General features: G+C 38.8%; 1 protein-coding gene across 4 annotated transcripts; it reads left to right on the top strand.

The window, feature by feature from the left end:
* Positions 1–1,401: 1,401 nt before the first annotated feature.
* Positions 1,402–16,821, top strand: kif3a (kinesin family member 3A). 4 transcript variants are annotated; one of them, XM_082555260.1, is made up of 18 exons: positions 1,402–1,594; positions 2,070–2,343; positions 2,499–2,643; positions 3,450–3,534; positions 3,824–3,929; positions 4,228–4,367; positions 4,492–4,689; positions 4,969–5,143; positions 5,242–5,340; positions 5,911–5,979; positions 7,983–8,139; positions 8,236–8,416; positions 9,201–9,311; positions 9,531–9,656; positions 14,314–14,367; positions 14,472–14,540; positions 14,646–14,776; positions 15,802–16,821. In XM_082555260.1, exons 1-18 carry the CDS (start codon positions 1,589–1,591, stop codon positions 15,848–15,850), a joined length of 2,175 nt encoding a protein of 724 aa, XP_082411386.1. In that variant the 5' UTR covers positions 1,402–1,588; the 3' UTR covers positions 15,851–16,821. The 4 variants fall into 4 exon arrangements, with proteins under 4 accessions (XP_082411386.1, XP_082411387.1, XP_082411388.1 ...); XM_082555263.1 differs by lacking the exon at positions 1,402–1,594 and adding an exon at positions 1,663–1,875; XM_082555261.1 differs by lacking the exon at positions 5,911–5,979 and having other exon boundaries at positions 5,242–5,349.
* The last annotated feature ends 1,211 nt before the right edge of the window (positions 16,822–18,032 follow it).

The following is an 18,032-nucleotide window of genomic DNA, read 5'->3' as shown; positions in this document are numbered from 1 at the left end:
GGAAAGGATGTTGCCTAATAATTATGCACACATGATATAGGGTGTTGATGTCATTAGACCACACCCCTTCTCATTACAGAGATGCACATCACCTATTATGCTTAATTGTTAGTAGGCTTTCGAGCCTATACAGCTTGGAGTAAGACAACATGCATGAAGAGGATGATGTGGACAAAATACTCATTTGCCTAATAATTCTGCACTCCCTGTATACCAGTTTTTAAATTGTGTTGATAGGCCACGTAAAACCAGAGTTATGATAAAAAAATATATGCAATGTTTGGTTTTCTTCCTGAATATTATCATTGTTTATATTTACTGTGGAAGAAAAACGGCGTATGAGGAAAACGCTCCAATCAAAAAATGATATGGCAACAAGGCATTTAGTTGTTTAGGAAGAGGGAAGTTTTAGGAGTGATGGTGGTGTTTTGAAATGTGAGAGATTTGCGACGTTTAGCGCAAATCTTGTGTAGTTAGTGTGTAGCGTAGTCAGTAGTTTTGTTGTGTGTGTCAGAACAATGAGGCGACTGCTGAATGTTACAGGTGTTACAGGAGTGATACATCTCCTGTTGTCAGGCCTGCAGGTATCAGGCTGTTGTTCTCCTTTATCTCATAGTGGACAGAAATTATTTTTTGGAGTGGCACAAATAATTTGTGTGGCATCAAATTTGATGCAGAACAGATGATTGTTCTGTAAATAGTTTGAAATGTTTATTTAAAAAACTGCCTTGGATGCTTTTTAGGTAAACAGCTGCAAAAAACTTTTTACTTTTTTGAAGAAGTAACTATATAAATAATTGCCCAACATTGGTCATTATATACTGTATTTTGCAGACAGAGAGTTACAGGACTCTCTCCCAGACCACAGACTCATACTCATAATACAAGTCAGAGCTTTATAAAAAAAAAAAAAAAAAAAAAGAAAGTTGTGTTTTCAAAATTGGAGTACAAGTTATTATTATTTTTACTTCCAATAGTGTTAACAAACTGCACAGGTCATGAACAATATTTTTTTTTAAATTTTCATTGTAAGTGGGTTAAAGTATAGTCTAACGTAAATGTTGTAATTTGATTATTTTAATAAACCATGTAACTTGGATGGATTCGATGCTGGCGTGACCACAGTGCACACGTCTGCTGTTGCTCACAGTGATCCAAGTGTCCTCTCAGGGAGTTTGTGTGTTCGCTTAGACACATGAAAAATTAGAGGGAACATTGCTGGGCAAGCAGATGGTATTATTCAAAGATATGAAGACGTGTGTGTGTGTGTGTGTGTGTGTGTGTGTGTGTGTGTAGTGAATCACTCTATAACAAAATATTTCCCAATACTTTCCACCTGTACTTGTCTCCGTAACATTAAATTCTCGATGTCATTTAATATTAAACTGCAGCTGACTGAGCCAGTGACGACCGGTTAGCGCATGCGCAAGCAGACCTAACAACAAGCGATCGGTTGTGAGATTCTGGTAATATGGGCATAGCTTTGGTATTTTAATGCTTCGGATAACGTAGAGTCAAATGAACAAAGGCTTGAAAATATTTTACTGTTACTACACGTGCACTGTAATTGCATTTCGGCCTTATCACTATGCCGGTAAGTCCCCACGCATGTTTGCATTTTTGTTTTGTTTGCAAACTGGGTTCCTCCCTTCCTCTGCTGATGTGATGCTAACCGGTTAGCACAGCTAACCTAGCCGTTGTTGTTGCTGTAGGATACAAAAAACCCCGCAGACTCATTCTTCCGACGTTGGGTTTTGCGTGTCACCTCAGATTTGGTGTTCTTGAGTGGTGCTTGCTAGCTAGCATTGTCATTTATGTTACTAGTCCAAGCGTATTTTTGCATAGCAAAAAAAGCTAGCGGCAAATGCAAAGCAGGTAACTCAAGCATAACCTCACCGTTAGCTAGCTTCTACAAATGTTACCCTCAGATTTAGTCCAAACTAATAAACTAGCTCCACTGAATCGACCTGACAGCTCTGCCCTTATATCCATGTTCGTAAAATAAAAGTTATTGCTACGTACTAGAAATAACTGTCTTTATTATGGTATTGTGGTCCTTTTTTTTTCAGAGCCATAAGGTTGAGAAGCAGGAGGTCAGCGATAACGTTAAGGTCGTGGTGAGATGTCGTCCCCTCAACCAGAAAGAGACGACGATGGGCCACAAACAGGCCGTCATAGTGGATGAGATGCGTGGGACCATCACAGTCAACAAGCTGGAGACCCCCCACGAACCTCCCAAGACCTTTACTTTTGACACTGTTTTTGGTCCTGACAGTAAACAGCTGGATGTCTACAATCTCACAGCCCGCCCCATCATTGACTCAGTGTTAGAGGGTTACAATGGTATATTTAATGCGACTACACACATTGCTTTTTCAAATTAAGAAACCATTGCTGTTCTCTTTATTGGATTGTAAACTTTGCATTTTTTTCTTCTTTCTTATTTTCCACATGCATTATTTGAAGTAATGATTTTTATTTTCTTCTGTCTATTTCAGGCACAATCTTTGCATATGGGCAGACTGGCACAGGAAAAACTTTCACAATGGAGGGTGTGAGAGCGGTGCCAGGGCTCAGAGGGATAATCCCAAATTCCTTTGCTCATATTTTTGGGCACATTGCCAAGGCAGAGGGTGACACAAGGTAAGACCACAATCAGTTACACACAATTGATCCAGTCAATTGCAGACAACTTGGCAAAGAACAAGTTTCATCTTTAGGACTTTTGTTAGTAGCAGCATTGTCACTAAAATGCATAGTTTGTTTCCATTTCTTTAGTCTACGCAAAAGCCAAAGATAACACTGTTTGACAGGCATAAAATAGTATTTTTGCACCAGCAAGGTGATTCCCAAACAGCTGTTAGCCAAAAACCTGGCAACTAGTATAGACCTGACACACAACCTAAGAGATTCAACTGCCCTTTCATTTGATCCATTTATGGTTAGCTGAAGCCTTGTTATAAATTGTGGCTGTCAAGAAGCCACAGTAGTGTATGTCAAAGGTGTAATGAGGATGTCTGTAACTGGCTTCACATAAACTCAGTCTTTGGTGAAGTGCGATGTTTATCCTCAAGTGTTGATCAAAGGAGCTTGCAAAGAAAAGCGTCTGGACTTCTTTAAGTTGCTTGAAGACGTTTCACCTCTCATCCGAGAAGCTTCTTCAGTTCTAAGGTCAAATGGTGGAGAGTCCCAGATATAACCTAGTGGGAGTAACCCCCCACAGAGGGACAAAAGGACCCCCTGATGATCCTCTAATCGCCTGAGCCACACCCAGTTTCACACCTTGGCTCAGGCGATTTTTTTAAATTCAAATTATTTAAAGGCTCCAAACCTTTAAGGGCTCTAAACAGAGCTCTTAAAGGTTTTGACCTAAACTGTTACAGGTAAAATATTTACAATTTACAGTTTGAAGTCTTAGTGAGTGTCTGATTTGCACTTACCTTCCACAGGTTTTTAGTTCGTGTTTCATACCTGGAGATTTACAACGAAGAGGTGCGGGATTTGTTGGGAAAGGACCAGCTGCAGAGGCTAGAGGTAACACTGCATTTACAATGAGTAACTTTTAACAAAGCGGTTCGGATAAAGTTGGCATTAAGGACACTATAGTCTTATCCATATATGACTATAGTATATTATTGCACGGTCTATACCTTGCAATATAAAGTGCCTTGAGGCGACTGTTGTGATTTTTAAATAGAATTGAATTGAACTGAAACCTTCCAGAAGATGGCTAAATTAATTTGATTATGTTCAGTGTTTTGCTAGTGTATTTCTGACAGCAGCTTTTCAACATTATGGTGTTGATTTTTTTTTTTTATGACAGGTGAAAGAAAGACCAGATGTTGGCGTGTACATAAAAGACCTGTCTGGTTACGTCGTGAACAATGCTGATGACATGGACAGGATCATGACACTGGGCCACAAAAACCGTAAGCAGAACACAGGCAGTACTGAAAGTGAAATAGATGCCACAAAGCTAAATGCTGATCTTCATTCCTCCTAACTGAGATATTTATCTCTTGTGATTAAAAAAAAAAAAACCACACGTCAGAGTAAAAGGCTCTCACCCTACTTGTAGTAAATGGAAAATGGTGACTGCTAAAGAGTAAATGGGGAAATATGCAAAAATAACATTTTCAAAGTTTTAATTTCAGGTTCTGTTTTAATGTTACTGAATCAATCACCGTAATTATATTGTCTGGTCAAACCCTATTGTGGTATTTTTAGGGTCTGTTGGAGCCACAAACATGAATGAACATAGCTCGCGCTCTCATGCTATTTTTACCATCACCATCGAGTGCAGCGAGAAGGGCGTAGACGGCAACCAGCATGTGCGCATGGGAAAACTTCATCTGGTTGACCTTGCGGTATGTACTCTTGTACTACTAAACTAAAGGAGATGATATTGATATTGGGTGTATGTACTATATTCTTACAGTCCATGTTATACCTCACTGCCATTAATTAAATATAGACTTTCACTACTTACAGGGCTCAGAAAGACAGGGCAAGACTGGAGCCACAGGTCAGCGTTTAAAGGAAGCAACAAAGATAAATCTGTCTCTCTCCACGCTGGGTAATGTCATCTCAGCCCTGGTGGATGGCAAGAGCACTCACGTTCCCTACAGGAACTCAAAACTGACCCGACTACTCCAGGATTCACTCGGTGGAAACTCCAAAACAATGATGGTACTGCTAAATTTGGGAAGCAGCGTGCTGTTGTCTTTGCAAGGATGGAAGGATTTATTATAATTAGAGAAACCTTGAATTCTTGCTTAAACCATAGATGTGTTTTTGAAAAATACTTTGGGTGATCTGTTTTGCTGTAACACCACAAAACAACTAACTCCTGACCTAACTAAAAAGCCAACTAACCCTTAAATTGAGGGGGACTTTTACAGTATTTTAAATGTTGAATTGAAAGTTTTTGCCTCACTTCTTTAAATGCAACACTTTAATTCCCTCCAGTGTGCAAATATAGGACCTGCAGACTACAACTATGATGAGACCATCAGTACCCTTCGCTATGCCAATAGGGCTAAAAACATCAAAAACAAAGCCAGGATCAACGAGGATCCTAAAGATGCCCTGCTGCGTCAGTTTCAGAAAGAGATCGAGGAGCTCAAGAAAAAGCTGGAAGAAGGTAAAAAACCAGAGCTTGAAGAAATCATTGCACTTTTTGATTTGCATATAATTTTTAACGCCACGTCTTTGTGAAATGCCACTTTGTGACGCATCTAGGTGAAGAGATCTCTGGCTCTGATGGCAGTGCATCAGAGGAGATGGATGAAGGTGACGATGAAGGAGGGGTGGCAGGAGATGGTCGAAGGAGAAGAAGAGGTAAAAACAGTTGTGAATGAGCACATAGATCGTTCAACCTTAAATCTGCTTACAGTGATGCTCTGCATAAGAGATGTTTTAGGCCTTATCACTGTCATCATTCTATTATGAGTCAGCACTGAGGTTGCTTTGATGCTGCTTGAATGTTCACAGTCTTCCTTAAACATAAGACCTCTTAGTTTCCCTGGTATTCTCACCTTCTTTTTTTAAAAAGTAGGTGTTAAATACTCATGAATTCGGTATGTGTTGCAGTGCTGGATGTTTTCTTGATGCTTTGTTCTATTTTTTTTTTTTTTTTTTTATCTCAAATTGATGTGTGTGCATATTTTTCAGTTGGGACTTTTCTACTTGATATAGTATGAAGCTATTCTAAATTAATAGCAGCCAAACTGTCCGTATGCTGTGAGTAAGCTCGTCTGCTATGTTTGTTTATATGCATATGTGCACATTACAGAGCTGCAGTTGATATACCCGCAAACTGCAAAACAAACGCTGCTAGACCTTATCTCTCTTTTTTTATTTCTCATTGTGGGCTTTGTTGGGTATAGTACTTCCTCTTTTCCTTTACAGACAACATCAGTTCAAATTGTGACTGCACCTCCGCAGTGCCACTGTCCACTGAGGACAAACCTCAGAATAGTGAGTTAGAGCAGCACTCTGCTCACCAACCCACCTGCCTACAAATTTAAGCCCTTTTCACACATGAGACAGATACATTTGCTGTGCCGTGTACTTTTGCGCTTTATTGGCTGTTTGCTTTCATGAATACTAGACGCAGTTCTTTGACAAGTCTTGTTCCCATTTTAGTTTCCCCAAACAATGTAACCTTTTTAGACAGATGCTCCTAAGCAGTTTCACAGTAAAGTAAATATGATCCGTAATTATATAGTCTATATTTCTAGTTTTTTAAAGTTTTTTGCCCTCCGTATTTCCTAATTAGCTTGTTGCAACTCTTCGAATGGGGATTAAAATAAAGATTAAACGATGGCTTGTATGCTGTTTATAGTTTTTCTTGTTATGCTCTGTAAAAGAGCATGAATGAAAGCTGAATACCAACCTCATGTCTAATAAAGACAGAATTTTTTTTTCTTCATGCCGTGGATGTAGGTGGTTTTCTTTAGGGGATTTCCTAAGGCCTCGATGTCCCGTCAATGACTCAAGTAATTTGCTGCATTTCCTCTTTAGTGGTCAGCTTACCTAGTTACCTGTTACTATTTTTCACTGTGGTTATTGCAGTTGTCTGGGTTCTGAAGATTTTCTCAATTTTCACTATTTTTAGTGAAAATTCATATATATTTTTAATGTCCTCTTTGTTTGTTAAAAGCCTTGATCAGTTGATGTAATGGAGAAAGCCTTAAACCCCTTTATTTTTTCTTTTGTTATTATATTTACAATTAGCATCAGGATTGCATTGCTGGATTACAAGGAAGCATGCAATCTTTTGGGGTGTTGATCCTAGTTTGGTAATTCTACATTGTGTTTGTGAATTACAGGACATGTGTGAAAAGGGGCTTTGTACTATCCTTGACACACTGCCACTCCTGTAGGCTCACAGCGTAATCCCGCTTCCCGACTGCTCCACACACCTTCATTGTCATCTCCCAGGCCTTGTTAGGGTTTCCATAAAACTGATTGCAAGTTTGTCCGTTGAATGAAGGTGCTCATGCTGCAGATTCCTGAATCCACTCAGTCCATTAATTTGGGGTATCTGCCCAGCTGGACAACTCTTTGTGAAAGGTTGATGTTATCTGAAGAATATTTTCTATTATTCTTCTTTACAGATGACCCGAATGATCAGTTTTTGTGCATGACAGTTCAATATCCTCACTTTATACCTGCTCAAATTGTGATTTCTTTAAGACCTAATTCACCCACATTATGTTTCATTATGGGTTTTTTTTTCTTTCCTGTGTGTCTTATGACTGGCATCACTAAAAGATGCCTCTCATCTCATCAGCATTTTTATTTATATATATATATATATATATATATATAAATAATTTTGTTTCAATTTATAGAGATGTAAGACTTTCCGAATCACTCTGTAATGTGTTGCTCTTTCTTTCTCCTCCTTTTGGTGCAAATGATGCCTGTCTGACTTGCTATACACCTCTTAATTGAAGAAGAAAGAGGTTGGTGTAAGAGTCTACATGGTCAAACTGTCCTTTACAAACAATGTTTTTTGCTCACTTAAAATGATCAAGATTGCCAACACGTGCTTTAGTAGCTTTTCACTAACCGATTGGATAACTGCTGATTGTATAAGCACTGCTAGCATTTTTCTGTTTGTCCATTGTCTGACTGCCACCCTTAATACTTACTCTTTTCATAAGCACCATATCATCCTCGCATTTCTTATAGTTTCCCTTATTCATAGGTTTTGCATATACTAACTTTGATTATTTAATACTGTGCACTAGCAAGCTAGAAACATATGCACATGGATCCTACTAGCATTCCCTTTATAAGGACTCATTCAGAAGACCAACAGGTTTGCTCAGAAACTGCACAGATTAAATAATACTAATGCTGATTGTTAAAGAGGAATGAATCTGCCTTTAAATGATCCAATACCTATACAGTGACAAGTGCTTGTTAAACAACCACTAAGGCTCTTTGCTGTCCTATGTGTGTCTGTTCAGGAAGGAAGAAGGTTTCCCCAGACAAGATGGTGGAGATGCAGGCAAAGATTGAAGAGGAAAGAAAGGCTTTGGAGGCCAAGCTAGACATGGAGGAGGAGGAGAGGAACAAGGCAAGAGCAGAGCTTGAGAAGAGGGAGAAGGACCTTCTTAAAGCCCAGTGAGTCAATAAAGAGAAAATAAATTCTATTTTTGATTAAAAATCATTTGTGGTATTTGCTAATTTTGGTAATTGGTGGGCCTTTTAAAATGTCAGGCAGGAGCATCACCTCCTGCTAGAGAAATTGTCGGCTTTAGAAAAGAAGGTGATTGTGGGTGGGGTGGACCTCTTGGCCAAAGCTGAGGAGCAGGAGAAGCTTTTGGAGGAGTCCAACAATGAACTCGAAGAGCGTCGCAAGAGAGCAGAGCAGCTGCGGAAGGAACTGGAGGAAAAAGAGGTACGGATAAATAACGTCACTGAATCCACGCATTATCTCATCCTTTCCTAAGTTTGGCAGCTGATAGTCACGCTGTTGACGGTAATGTCACAATAATGAATCAGCATTACCACTTGGGAAATTCTTCTTTACCTGTTGTACCACATTGTAACCACAATAAAGCAACACATACATTCGGAAATTAAACCTGTAACCCATATCTGTCAGCTACCCTGGAGAGAATATCTCATGTATGTATGTTTTGTTTGCTTGCTGACCAGTGGTTTAAAAAAACCCAGCTAAATTAATAGTTTTACAATTTGTTTTAGTTTTTTTGTTTATTTTTGGGCAACATTTTGCTTCAAAAAATTGCGACTCTTTTGCCACTCATAGCTAACCATTATCCTGTCGTGCTTCACTGAGATGACAGGATATGCTGACAGTTACATTGCTTGTTTTTTAGAGAAATTATTGCATCACTGTGGTTGGAAATATGGTTAGAAGTTAATACTACACACTTTCATGTGCAAATTGATTATGATCGATGTTCAGATAAAAGTTGAAACTCATGTCCTTTTAGTTTAATGTCTGAATTAAAGATATTTGAAAGCTTTATTTTTTTCTTATTATTATTATTAAAAGTGATATTTTGATTTTTTGCTGTTTATTTGTGGCTGTTCCTGCTTGCAGCTCGATGGTATAATGTCCTTTACCATACACACAATATATTTTTGTAAACCCAAACAAAAGCTTGCAAAAGTACCTTGATTGTGCATAATCACAAACCTCGTCCCTCTTAAAACAGCAAGAACGTTTGGATATAGAAGAGAAGTATACTAGCCTGCAGGAAGAGGCTCAAGGAAAGACCAAGAAGCTGAAGAAAGTATGGACCATGCTGATGGCTGCCAAATCTGAAGTAAGTTTAACAAAGGGTTGCACCATAAATGATCATTATTCTTTGACTTGTTCCCTGTCGGGACAGAAGGGTGACCATTATGAGACACTAAAGTATTGCTATTATTAATTGTGTATGCAGCATGTATATTCAGATTTAATCAAATAGCTCTTTGTGGCTAGATGTATTATCAGTTTAGCAGAAACTGATCCGCTAGCATTGTTGTTTTTCATCGGTTAGATGGCAGATCTGCAGCAAGAGCATCACAGAGAAATCGAAGGCCTCCTCGAGAATATCCGCCAGCTGAGCCGAGAACTCCGGCTCCAGATGCTCATCATAGACAACTTTATTCCCCAGGAATACCAGGTGTGTGTGCGTGCGTGCGTGCGCATGTGTGGGCTTTTAAGAGAAGTCCAGATAACGCAATGACAGTAGAAGTACTGTAATATTAGACATCTTTAGTTACAAGGCTAATCTGATACTTGTATTTACCTGTTATTTAAACATACACACATTAAGCATACATCATCTAAATCTGACATGAATTGAGTGGGGTTGTTTTTATATTGTTGTTGGCTTTATTTATTGTTGTTTTACTTCTGCTTCCTCTACATCAGGGGTCGGCAACCCTAGGCACCCGTGCCAGGGTTAAGTGATGGCACGACCATAGCTGGACTGGCCATCGGGCATACCGGGCATTTGTTCGGTGGGCCGATGATTTTTTTTTTTTGTTTGTTTGTTTTTGTAACGGTATAAACAATGAAAGGTAGTAGATTGGCCAGATGCTGGCCGGTGTGTAAAAATAACTCAGTTTTTGGTGGTGGATATGGCGTAGCTTCCACAGATTCAGTAATATTAGCAAGTGGTGGCCAGCAGGTGGATGAGAGAAAGGGGAGGCAACAGGAGAGACCAGAGGCGGGGCCGGTCCGAGTGTCAGGTGAACTGAACTTTAGGTAAGAAGTTATGACTTGCAGTCTATCTGGGTCAGATATAAACCAAGTTTAGGTGGAGTTTATTTTCGTTGTGCTGACTTTTTACAGTCAGTTACAATAACTCGTACTGCGTACTAGCTAGCACGACAGAGTTTCTATACAGCTGGGTGGGTGCTTTGATGTTACTGATAGTGAACTTTATTTTATTCATACGGTTAGTTAGTAGAGTTGCCAACCATCCCATAAAAAGACGGAATCGTCCTGTGTTCAGAGAAAATATTACGCGTTTCGTATTCAGCTGAAAAGGAACACAGTTTGTCCTGTACTTCAGCTACAGTGAAAAAGGCACAAAGCTGGAGTTTTTCTATCTTTATGCTGTCAGCTGCATCTTCTCCTCTCATTCTCTCCCCTCCCTCTCCTGTTGCTACTTCAATCATGAAACTGATCAATGAGCAGCTGATCGGCTTTTCTCTCTTGTTTGTTTATCGCCCACTTTGCGCCAGAAAGAGGAAACCGCTGGATTTCGCGCTAAACAACAGCAGCATGTTCAAGCTTGATCAGCTGTTGTTAGAATTTATTTAATATTAATTTCTAGTATCAGCTGATGTTTGCTGGAGCCACAGCCGTAAAAGCTGCTGGTCATGATGTCGGTTTGGATATGTGGTGAGAGGGAAACATGAAGATGAAACCAGGAGATGTTCTTACTGAATCATCAGAGCTGAACAGGTGATGGAGAAACAGGTTTACCTTTTAGGTGACATGAATGAGTTGAAGGGAAGTTATGAACTGTTTCTGAGAGACAAATAACACCAGCATCCTTTTCTATGTAACTGACAGTTGGTAACTGTGCAGGGGCGGGTCTAGCAAAGTTTTGCTAGGGGGCCAGGCAGGGCATTTACAGGGAAAGGTGGGGCACAAAGAAAAACTTTCTTATTCTCATTTAAAATGTCTGGCTGTTATTAAATAATTATCTGAAGCTTACAACCAAAGTTTTTATCTGACGTAAAATGTATAGAAATCATACATATACCAACAAGATTGTACATCACTGTCACAACAGCATTTGTTTTCATTCAAAGGCTTTATAGCTTTAATACCTGGTGGGCCGGTCTCTAGTCAAAATGCCTGGGCTGTTTTTTTGTTTTTGTTTTTTTTTTTGTCCCAGTCCAGCCCTGGGCAAGACACGCAGTGAATTAATCTGAGAAGATGCATTAAAAAATAAATGGTCGCGCCAGCGGTGCACATCAGAAATGAGCTGCATAGACATATTAGTTGTGCCACTTCTTAATGACGGTATCTTAGCTAACAACCCCAACTACCAGATTCAACTTGTAATTGGCTAAAAATAACTTAGCCTACTGGTGAGAGGGATGTTGTTAGCTTTCCACATTCCGACACTTCAAAAGCTTCAGGAGCTTTCCGCTCAGCACAGCATCAGCACCATGGAAATACACGGATACAGACTCGTTTTTGGGACTTTCAGGTGTATGGACCAATGTTTTATTTTCTGATCACACCAGAAAGCTTTAATGAGCAGCTGGATTTGTCTTGCATTAACTGGCTGAGTTAATGCCAGTTAATGCAACATCGAAGCAGCTGGAATCCACAGCTGTGCGTGTTCATGGAGCTGCATTTTCACCTGCTGGACATCACTACCTGACAAGTTTAACTGTCTTCAAAACATTGCAGAGGCCTTATTGACAGTATTTGGCTCTGCATGTCTGTGTGAGCAGATTTTCTCTCACATGAAGAGTGTCCTCAGGTAGCCGTCTGAATGCTGGACACTTGAAGACCTGTGTCTCTGAGTGGGAGACCAGAGATCACATTAACATGTGTATCCCTGTATTAACAAACATGCCATATTGGCTCAGTTTATTTTTCTTATCATTGTTGTGAGGAAATAGCATTTTCTGTTGTACAGTTCATTTGCTGTTATGGAGTTCTTGTTATGGATAAAAAGTGTCTTTTTTTTTTGTTTCAAAATAGCTGATAACTATTCGCTGATAGCTGCAAACATCTGCAAACAAATATAATTCTATGAAGTGGTTCTATATAGTGTGTAACTGTTAATATAGAGCGTTATTAAATTTATTGCTAATGCAATCATATGACACACTGACTTCTGAGGAAATTTTAGACGGCACTCGTCATCAGAAAGGTTGCCTACCCCTGCTCTACATCTTTTGTCATAGAGACACAGTTCAGACACCTTGTGCATGTGTTTTACTCGTTCTGAATTATTTAATAATTTTTAATTAATAATTTGTTTTGAAAATCTGCCCTTACTCAAAGTAATGGTAGGTCTGAATTGGACTAATTAACTGTCAGATGTTAGAATCAAAACAATTGTCTCTAACCTGCCCACAGTTTTCAATCTTTAGGCATGAATTTTTGTCTTGTATGCTGAATGACCCCTCCTTTTACTTACAGGAATTAACCAACATGCTTGAAAATGTCAGCTTTGATAATTATAGCTGCCAATTATTTATTTGAAGTTATCAAGATGATCAGATTGTGTGAGATTTTCAAAATAAAAGCCATATTAAAAACTGAAGGATATACTTAGAAATATCACATTTTCTAAATAAAACCCTATTGTTATTGTTGTTCTTTCCATATTTTTTTCCAATATTTTTAACAATGATTAAAAAAAACAACCAAAAGTCTCACAGTAGCAACAAACCCCTCAGTTTCTTTTTTGGTTGTTGTTTTTTTTTTCCAGAAATTCCACATATTTGATCCACATAATGAAAGTTTTGATTATTAGTGAACTTCTGTAAATCTTTAATCCTGATATGGTATTAACGATTATTAATGGGGAAATGGTATTTGTAGGAAGATGTCAGTTGTAATGACATGCCACTGACAGTAATGAATAGCATTTTCCTAAAGATCTGTGCCTTTGTTAATAAGAGAGAGGATTTGTTACTGCTGGACCTTTGTGAATTTTGCCAACCAGCAACAGAGTGACTGTTGTGACCAAATAATTATTTTTCACATCTACAAACATACATTTAAATTTTGTTTCATATATTCCAGGAAATTAAAAGAAGAGCATCCAAGCAAGATGTTGTAGAGTAGACCGCAAACAGAGTAACACAGGGTCAGATTTAATCAGCTTTACTTTGGCCAACACACATCCATAGGAGAAGAAGCTATTAAGGTTTATCTACTAATTTAAAACAGGATGTTTGCGTAGTACGATGTTGTTAGAAAGCTATGTTGTAGTGCTGAATGAGATGTTGTGACAGATATACAAGCCAAATTTGTTTTTACCAAAGTACCTACAAAAAGACATAGACTGTGCGATAGTGCTCTTCACAGTATGTGTGCGCACATCAGCAGGAAGACAAAAAGCTGCGTTTGTAATTTGTTTGACAAACACATAATTTCTGTAGCTTTGCCTCTGTACACCACAACAGTGAATTTTCAATCCATCAATATGTGATTGAAGCGCAGACTTTGAGCTTGAATTGGAGGGGTTTATGAAAATGTGGCAGACCAATTAACGTCACAGACCAGGATCGTCAAGTGCTGAAAGGGCACGACACGCTCTGATGACCCAGTAACTGTAGAGCTCCTAGCCTCCTCTGCCAGTAATAACATCACAGAAACTAATGTGCCTCTAGCTAGGCATGGGTTTCCATGGGCGAGCAGCTCTAGTAGGTGTTGTGTGTAGGTTACCAAGTATTTTGTCCAAGTCGTGTATATGTGCATAGTAGATGTGAAAAGAGATAACAGATTTCAAAAGTGGTGCAATTCAAAATCTAGTAGACATACATGCATTTAAACTCAGATGTACAAACTGGAAAAGCTGCTTCTTTCTTTACTCAAACATTAGTAATGAGCTTCCTGTACGATTACATTTTTACATGGGAAGCAACATCTACCAGCATTAAACATTTTCATTGAGAAGCAGGCAAACAGGAAGGTTGCATGGCCTTCCAAGTAGCCTACAAAACTGTCAGCTGACCAGTTTTTCTTTGACAAGCAGAAAGAAATGTTACTTTTGCTGTTTTCTCACCATGCAACATATCTCATCTTCAACTTCCAGATAGTGCTTCTGATAATCTCTCATGTTTTGCTTGTAGGAGATGATAGAGAACTATGTGCACTGGAATGAGGACATTGGAGAGTGGCAGCTGGTGAGCTCACTTTGCACAGCTAATTCACACACTGGTGCACAGTCTAATCAGCATCCGTTTAAAGAGTTTCACTCCTTCTTTCTGGTGATTTGTCTCTCTTTTAGAAATGTGTGGCTTACACTGGCAACAACATGAGAAAACAGACCCCTGCTCCAGACAAAAAAGAAAAAGATGTGAGTTGTGGAAAGTTGTTTTTATGTAATCATTGATGTTGTGGATTTTTTTTCTCTCTTTACATTGTAATTCTGACCTCTTTTCTTTTCTCCTTGTCACTGTAGCCATTTGAGGTGGATCTGTCTCATGTGTATCTAGCCTACACAGAGGAGAGTATGCGGCAGTCGCTGATGAAACTAGAGAGGCCCAGGACCTCTAAAAGTAGCAAGAGTGGCCGTCCCAAGACGGGGCGAAGGTAGAGAGCTTTCTACACAAATCAGTACCTTGTGTTTTAATATTGACTACCTGTCCCCTGTGTAGTTCACACACATTTTCCTCCCCCATCTACATTTGTCATAGCAGTATGTAATACACTTCTGTTTCCTCTTAGTTAACAAATATGAACTTGAATGTACAATGTACTTGAATGTGATTTGACCCAGTTTGGTTTGCATGGGTTGGACTGCATCTTGTCTGCAAGATGAATGACCGAAATGTTAAAAAAGGAAGGAAAAAAAAAAACTTCCACAATAATTTTTTTTTTTTTTTTTTAACAGGCCAGCTAATAGCTACCATTAACCAACAACACCAAAATTCAAACTTGCACCTCTTTCTAATGTTGGCCTTTTTATTCCCTTAGTGCTGAATTTGGATCAGATTATTGCTCCTGGCTGACTGTTGCAATCGCGTTCCTGCGCTTGCTTATCATGGAGAGAGATGGTTGATTTCTACTTAATTTTTCTGTTACCCCAGCTGCAGTTATCACAGAGGAAGATCTTCCTCACGTAGTTACACTGAGGCAGAGTTAAAGTACTAATCAGGTCAAACTGATTGTTTTTTTTGTTTTTTTTTTTAGTTTAAGCTTAGATGCAAAAACAGATCAAGTGTAAATGGGTTCTTTAGATGCAGGGTTCAGAATAATTTGTTAAACAGTGAGCTGGTTATCTCCATGTGTACTTGTAGATCAGTGACATTTCTACTTATGTTTTATCTTTTTTGTTTTTTTGTTCTTGAGTTCGACTGCATGAATATGAAGTGCATGCAGTCCAAGTGAAGAACAGGGTGATCAATTTAAATATAGCGTTGAGTTCCTGAATATCGTTTGGGAACTCAAACATTTAGCAACTCTTCATAATTAGTGTATTTATAGCAGTTTGATATGAGCTGTAAGCATGATGGTGTTAGTCAATATCATGATATGCTGCTTTTCTGAGAACTGAGCAGGCTGAAAAGCTCTTTGAAATGCTTGATAACGTTTATCACACACCCATCTCCACACAGGAAAAGATCTGCAAAGCCAGACGCTGTGATCGAATCCCTTCTGCAGTGATGACAGCACAGAGGAGAGCCCCAGTGCACTGCAACTCTCGTGTTACCTGAAAGAAGCTGTTGGTTCAGTTTATGACCAAACACTATCTAAAAGATTATCTGCATACTTTAAATAACTCATACGGTTTTACATGTAAAAGAGTTGCACCTGTGATAGGACTTTAGACTTCTTGGCCTGGAGGACCTGTTATATGTATTGTGGTATTTTTATGTTGCTTTGGGACATTTTTCAGCTGCACCATAACCATAAATATATACATTTCTCTTTTGAAAATGTCTTAAATCCTGACAGAAGCTGACAGAAACAGAGCTGTGAGCTTCTAAACTGATTTCCTGCGATGTGACCAACTGGTTTGTGTTAAGTGGCTCGTGCGGATATTAATGTGTTATGATTAATTTCTGATTGCGTGTGCAATTTCACAGAAATCATTTGGGTAAAAGGTTAAAGTATTTAAATAATTATATACACGAAAAGTTTGCTTTATACTCGTTCCTGTAGGTAAGGAGCATAGGAGCATGCATGTCAGTCAACTCTTACTGCTAATAGCTAAAATAGGAAAGTCATCTTTTTATTGTCAGATGTCAGGACACTGTGTTATATTATTATAACGAGATACTACATGCATATGGTATGCCTTAGTATAATGCACTAGTAGGAATTTTTGTGAAGATGATTTCATTTCATGGTGTTTTATAGTAGAGGCAAAATGGCTTTTATTTGGTATCATACTGTATTATCATACTGTCAACTGTTTACAATCCCTAAACCACTGGGGGGTTTTTTTGTTTTTGTTTTTTTTGGGGGGGGGGGGTGTTATTTATTAAATTATTCCACATGTTTTATCTCACATTCTGGATGCTCTTTGTGTTTCAGAATTAAAATGTTAGAAACTAGAAGAGATTATCATGATTACACCACCACACCAGAAACAGCTCAGCTGGCTTTCAGAATGAATTTCTAAACTAACCTAATTGATGTCATATTTGTTTTTTCTTTATCTTTTGCATAAAACAACTTTTTACTGAACAGTTTTACCCACAAATACTTTCAGGGTGTGATTTACCAAGGATCCCCACCGCCCCCTGCTCTTTTGATCCCCCTGTGGGACAAACCAGAATACAGGTGGAAGTGATCTTGATCCCTCTTTTCATGATGGCACCACACATGAAAGATTATCGGACATGTTACACACGCCTGATCATCTGCATGAGCATTCCCAGCACAATGGTCCATCGATAACTTCATTTGTGAGAATCTTTTGTATTCTTTGTGCAGGCTGTGATCAGCTGATCTGTTCTGTTGTCAGCCTTGAGATTTACTGCTCTTTGTGGATTTAACCGTCTGAATTCAGCATTTCATGTGCTGTCACAGCTCCTTACCAGCTCACAGGCAGTATCAAAGGTACAATCTTATGAGTAAAACTACACGCCCCATTTCAGAAGCCGAAAAGGTTTGCTACAACACCTAACAATGATCGGCTATCTTATTAAAAATAAGAGAATTTGTTTTAGACTTAAAGCTGAAAGTCATCAGTGCAACTGAATCAGCAAACTCTCATGTTTCCTTGTAGAAATAAATCATATTTATTCACATTATTTTTACATCATATTTATAGATGGTTGTCAGTGCACTTGCAGTGGGGTCCGCCCCACAGTTTGAGAACCACAGATCTAATCAAAAAGTGATCTTAAACACCACATCCTGCTCTACACTAGTCCAGTATAGTCCATTAGTGTAAACTGCACTAAATTTCCACATATTTTAATACCATTAAAATACCATATTTCAATAGCACAAAATTCCAGTGATTCAATTTGTTTTCAGGTCATTTCTTAATATGAAATAACTTCAGGGACACATGTACAGATCCACTGTCTGACTTAAAAATCTGCACATCATCGGGCAAAGCGGGGATGAAAGGGATAAAAGGATGTGCACACTGCTTTTGAATTTGATGGAGGAGTTATCGCCATGCCGTCAGCTGGAAGCAACGCTAGGCTTCAGCGCAAAGGAAATTAACTCGCCAGAAAGCATTTTGTATGTAACAGCAGATTTCAACATTCACTCACTAGTCGAAGGTTCCGGCTCGTCCCAGTTTAACCTCGATCTACATTGCAGCCATGCAGCAGGGCTTGCTATCTGTGTGACATCCTGCTGGAAACCACAGAGGCAGGCATCATTC

This window comes from Aulonocara stuartgranti (genome assembly GCF_965226115.1).
Source record: "Aulonocara stuartgranti genome assembly, chromosome: 2".
Classification (NCBI taxonomy): domain Eukaryota; kingdom Metazoa; phylum Chordata; class Actinopteri; order Cichliformes; family Cichlidae; genus Aulonocara; species Aulonocara stuartgranti.
This window is presented reverse-complemented; position numbering and strand designations above follow the sequence as displayed.

Excerpts from the sequence above, each read along its gene's own strand:
- kif3a (XM_082555260.1), top strand. Across the intron at positions 5,144-5,241 it reads CAAGAAAAAGCTGGAAGAAG|GTGAAGAGATCTCTGGCTCT; the intron begins GTAAAAAACCAG and ends TGACGCATCTAG. Across the intron at positions 8,417-9,200 it reads AGGAACTGGAGGAAAAAGAG|CAAGAACGTTTGGATATAGA; the intron begins GTACGGATAAAT and ends CTCTTAAAACAG.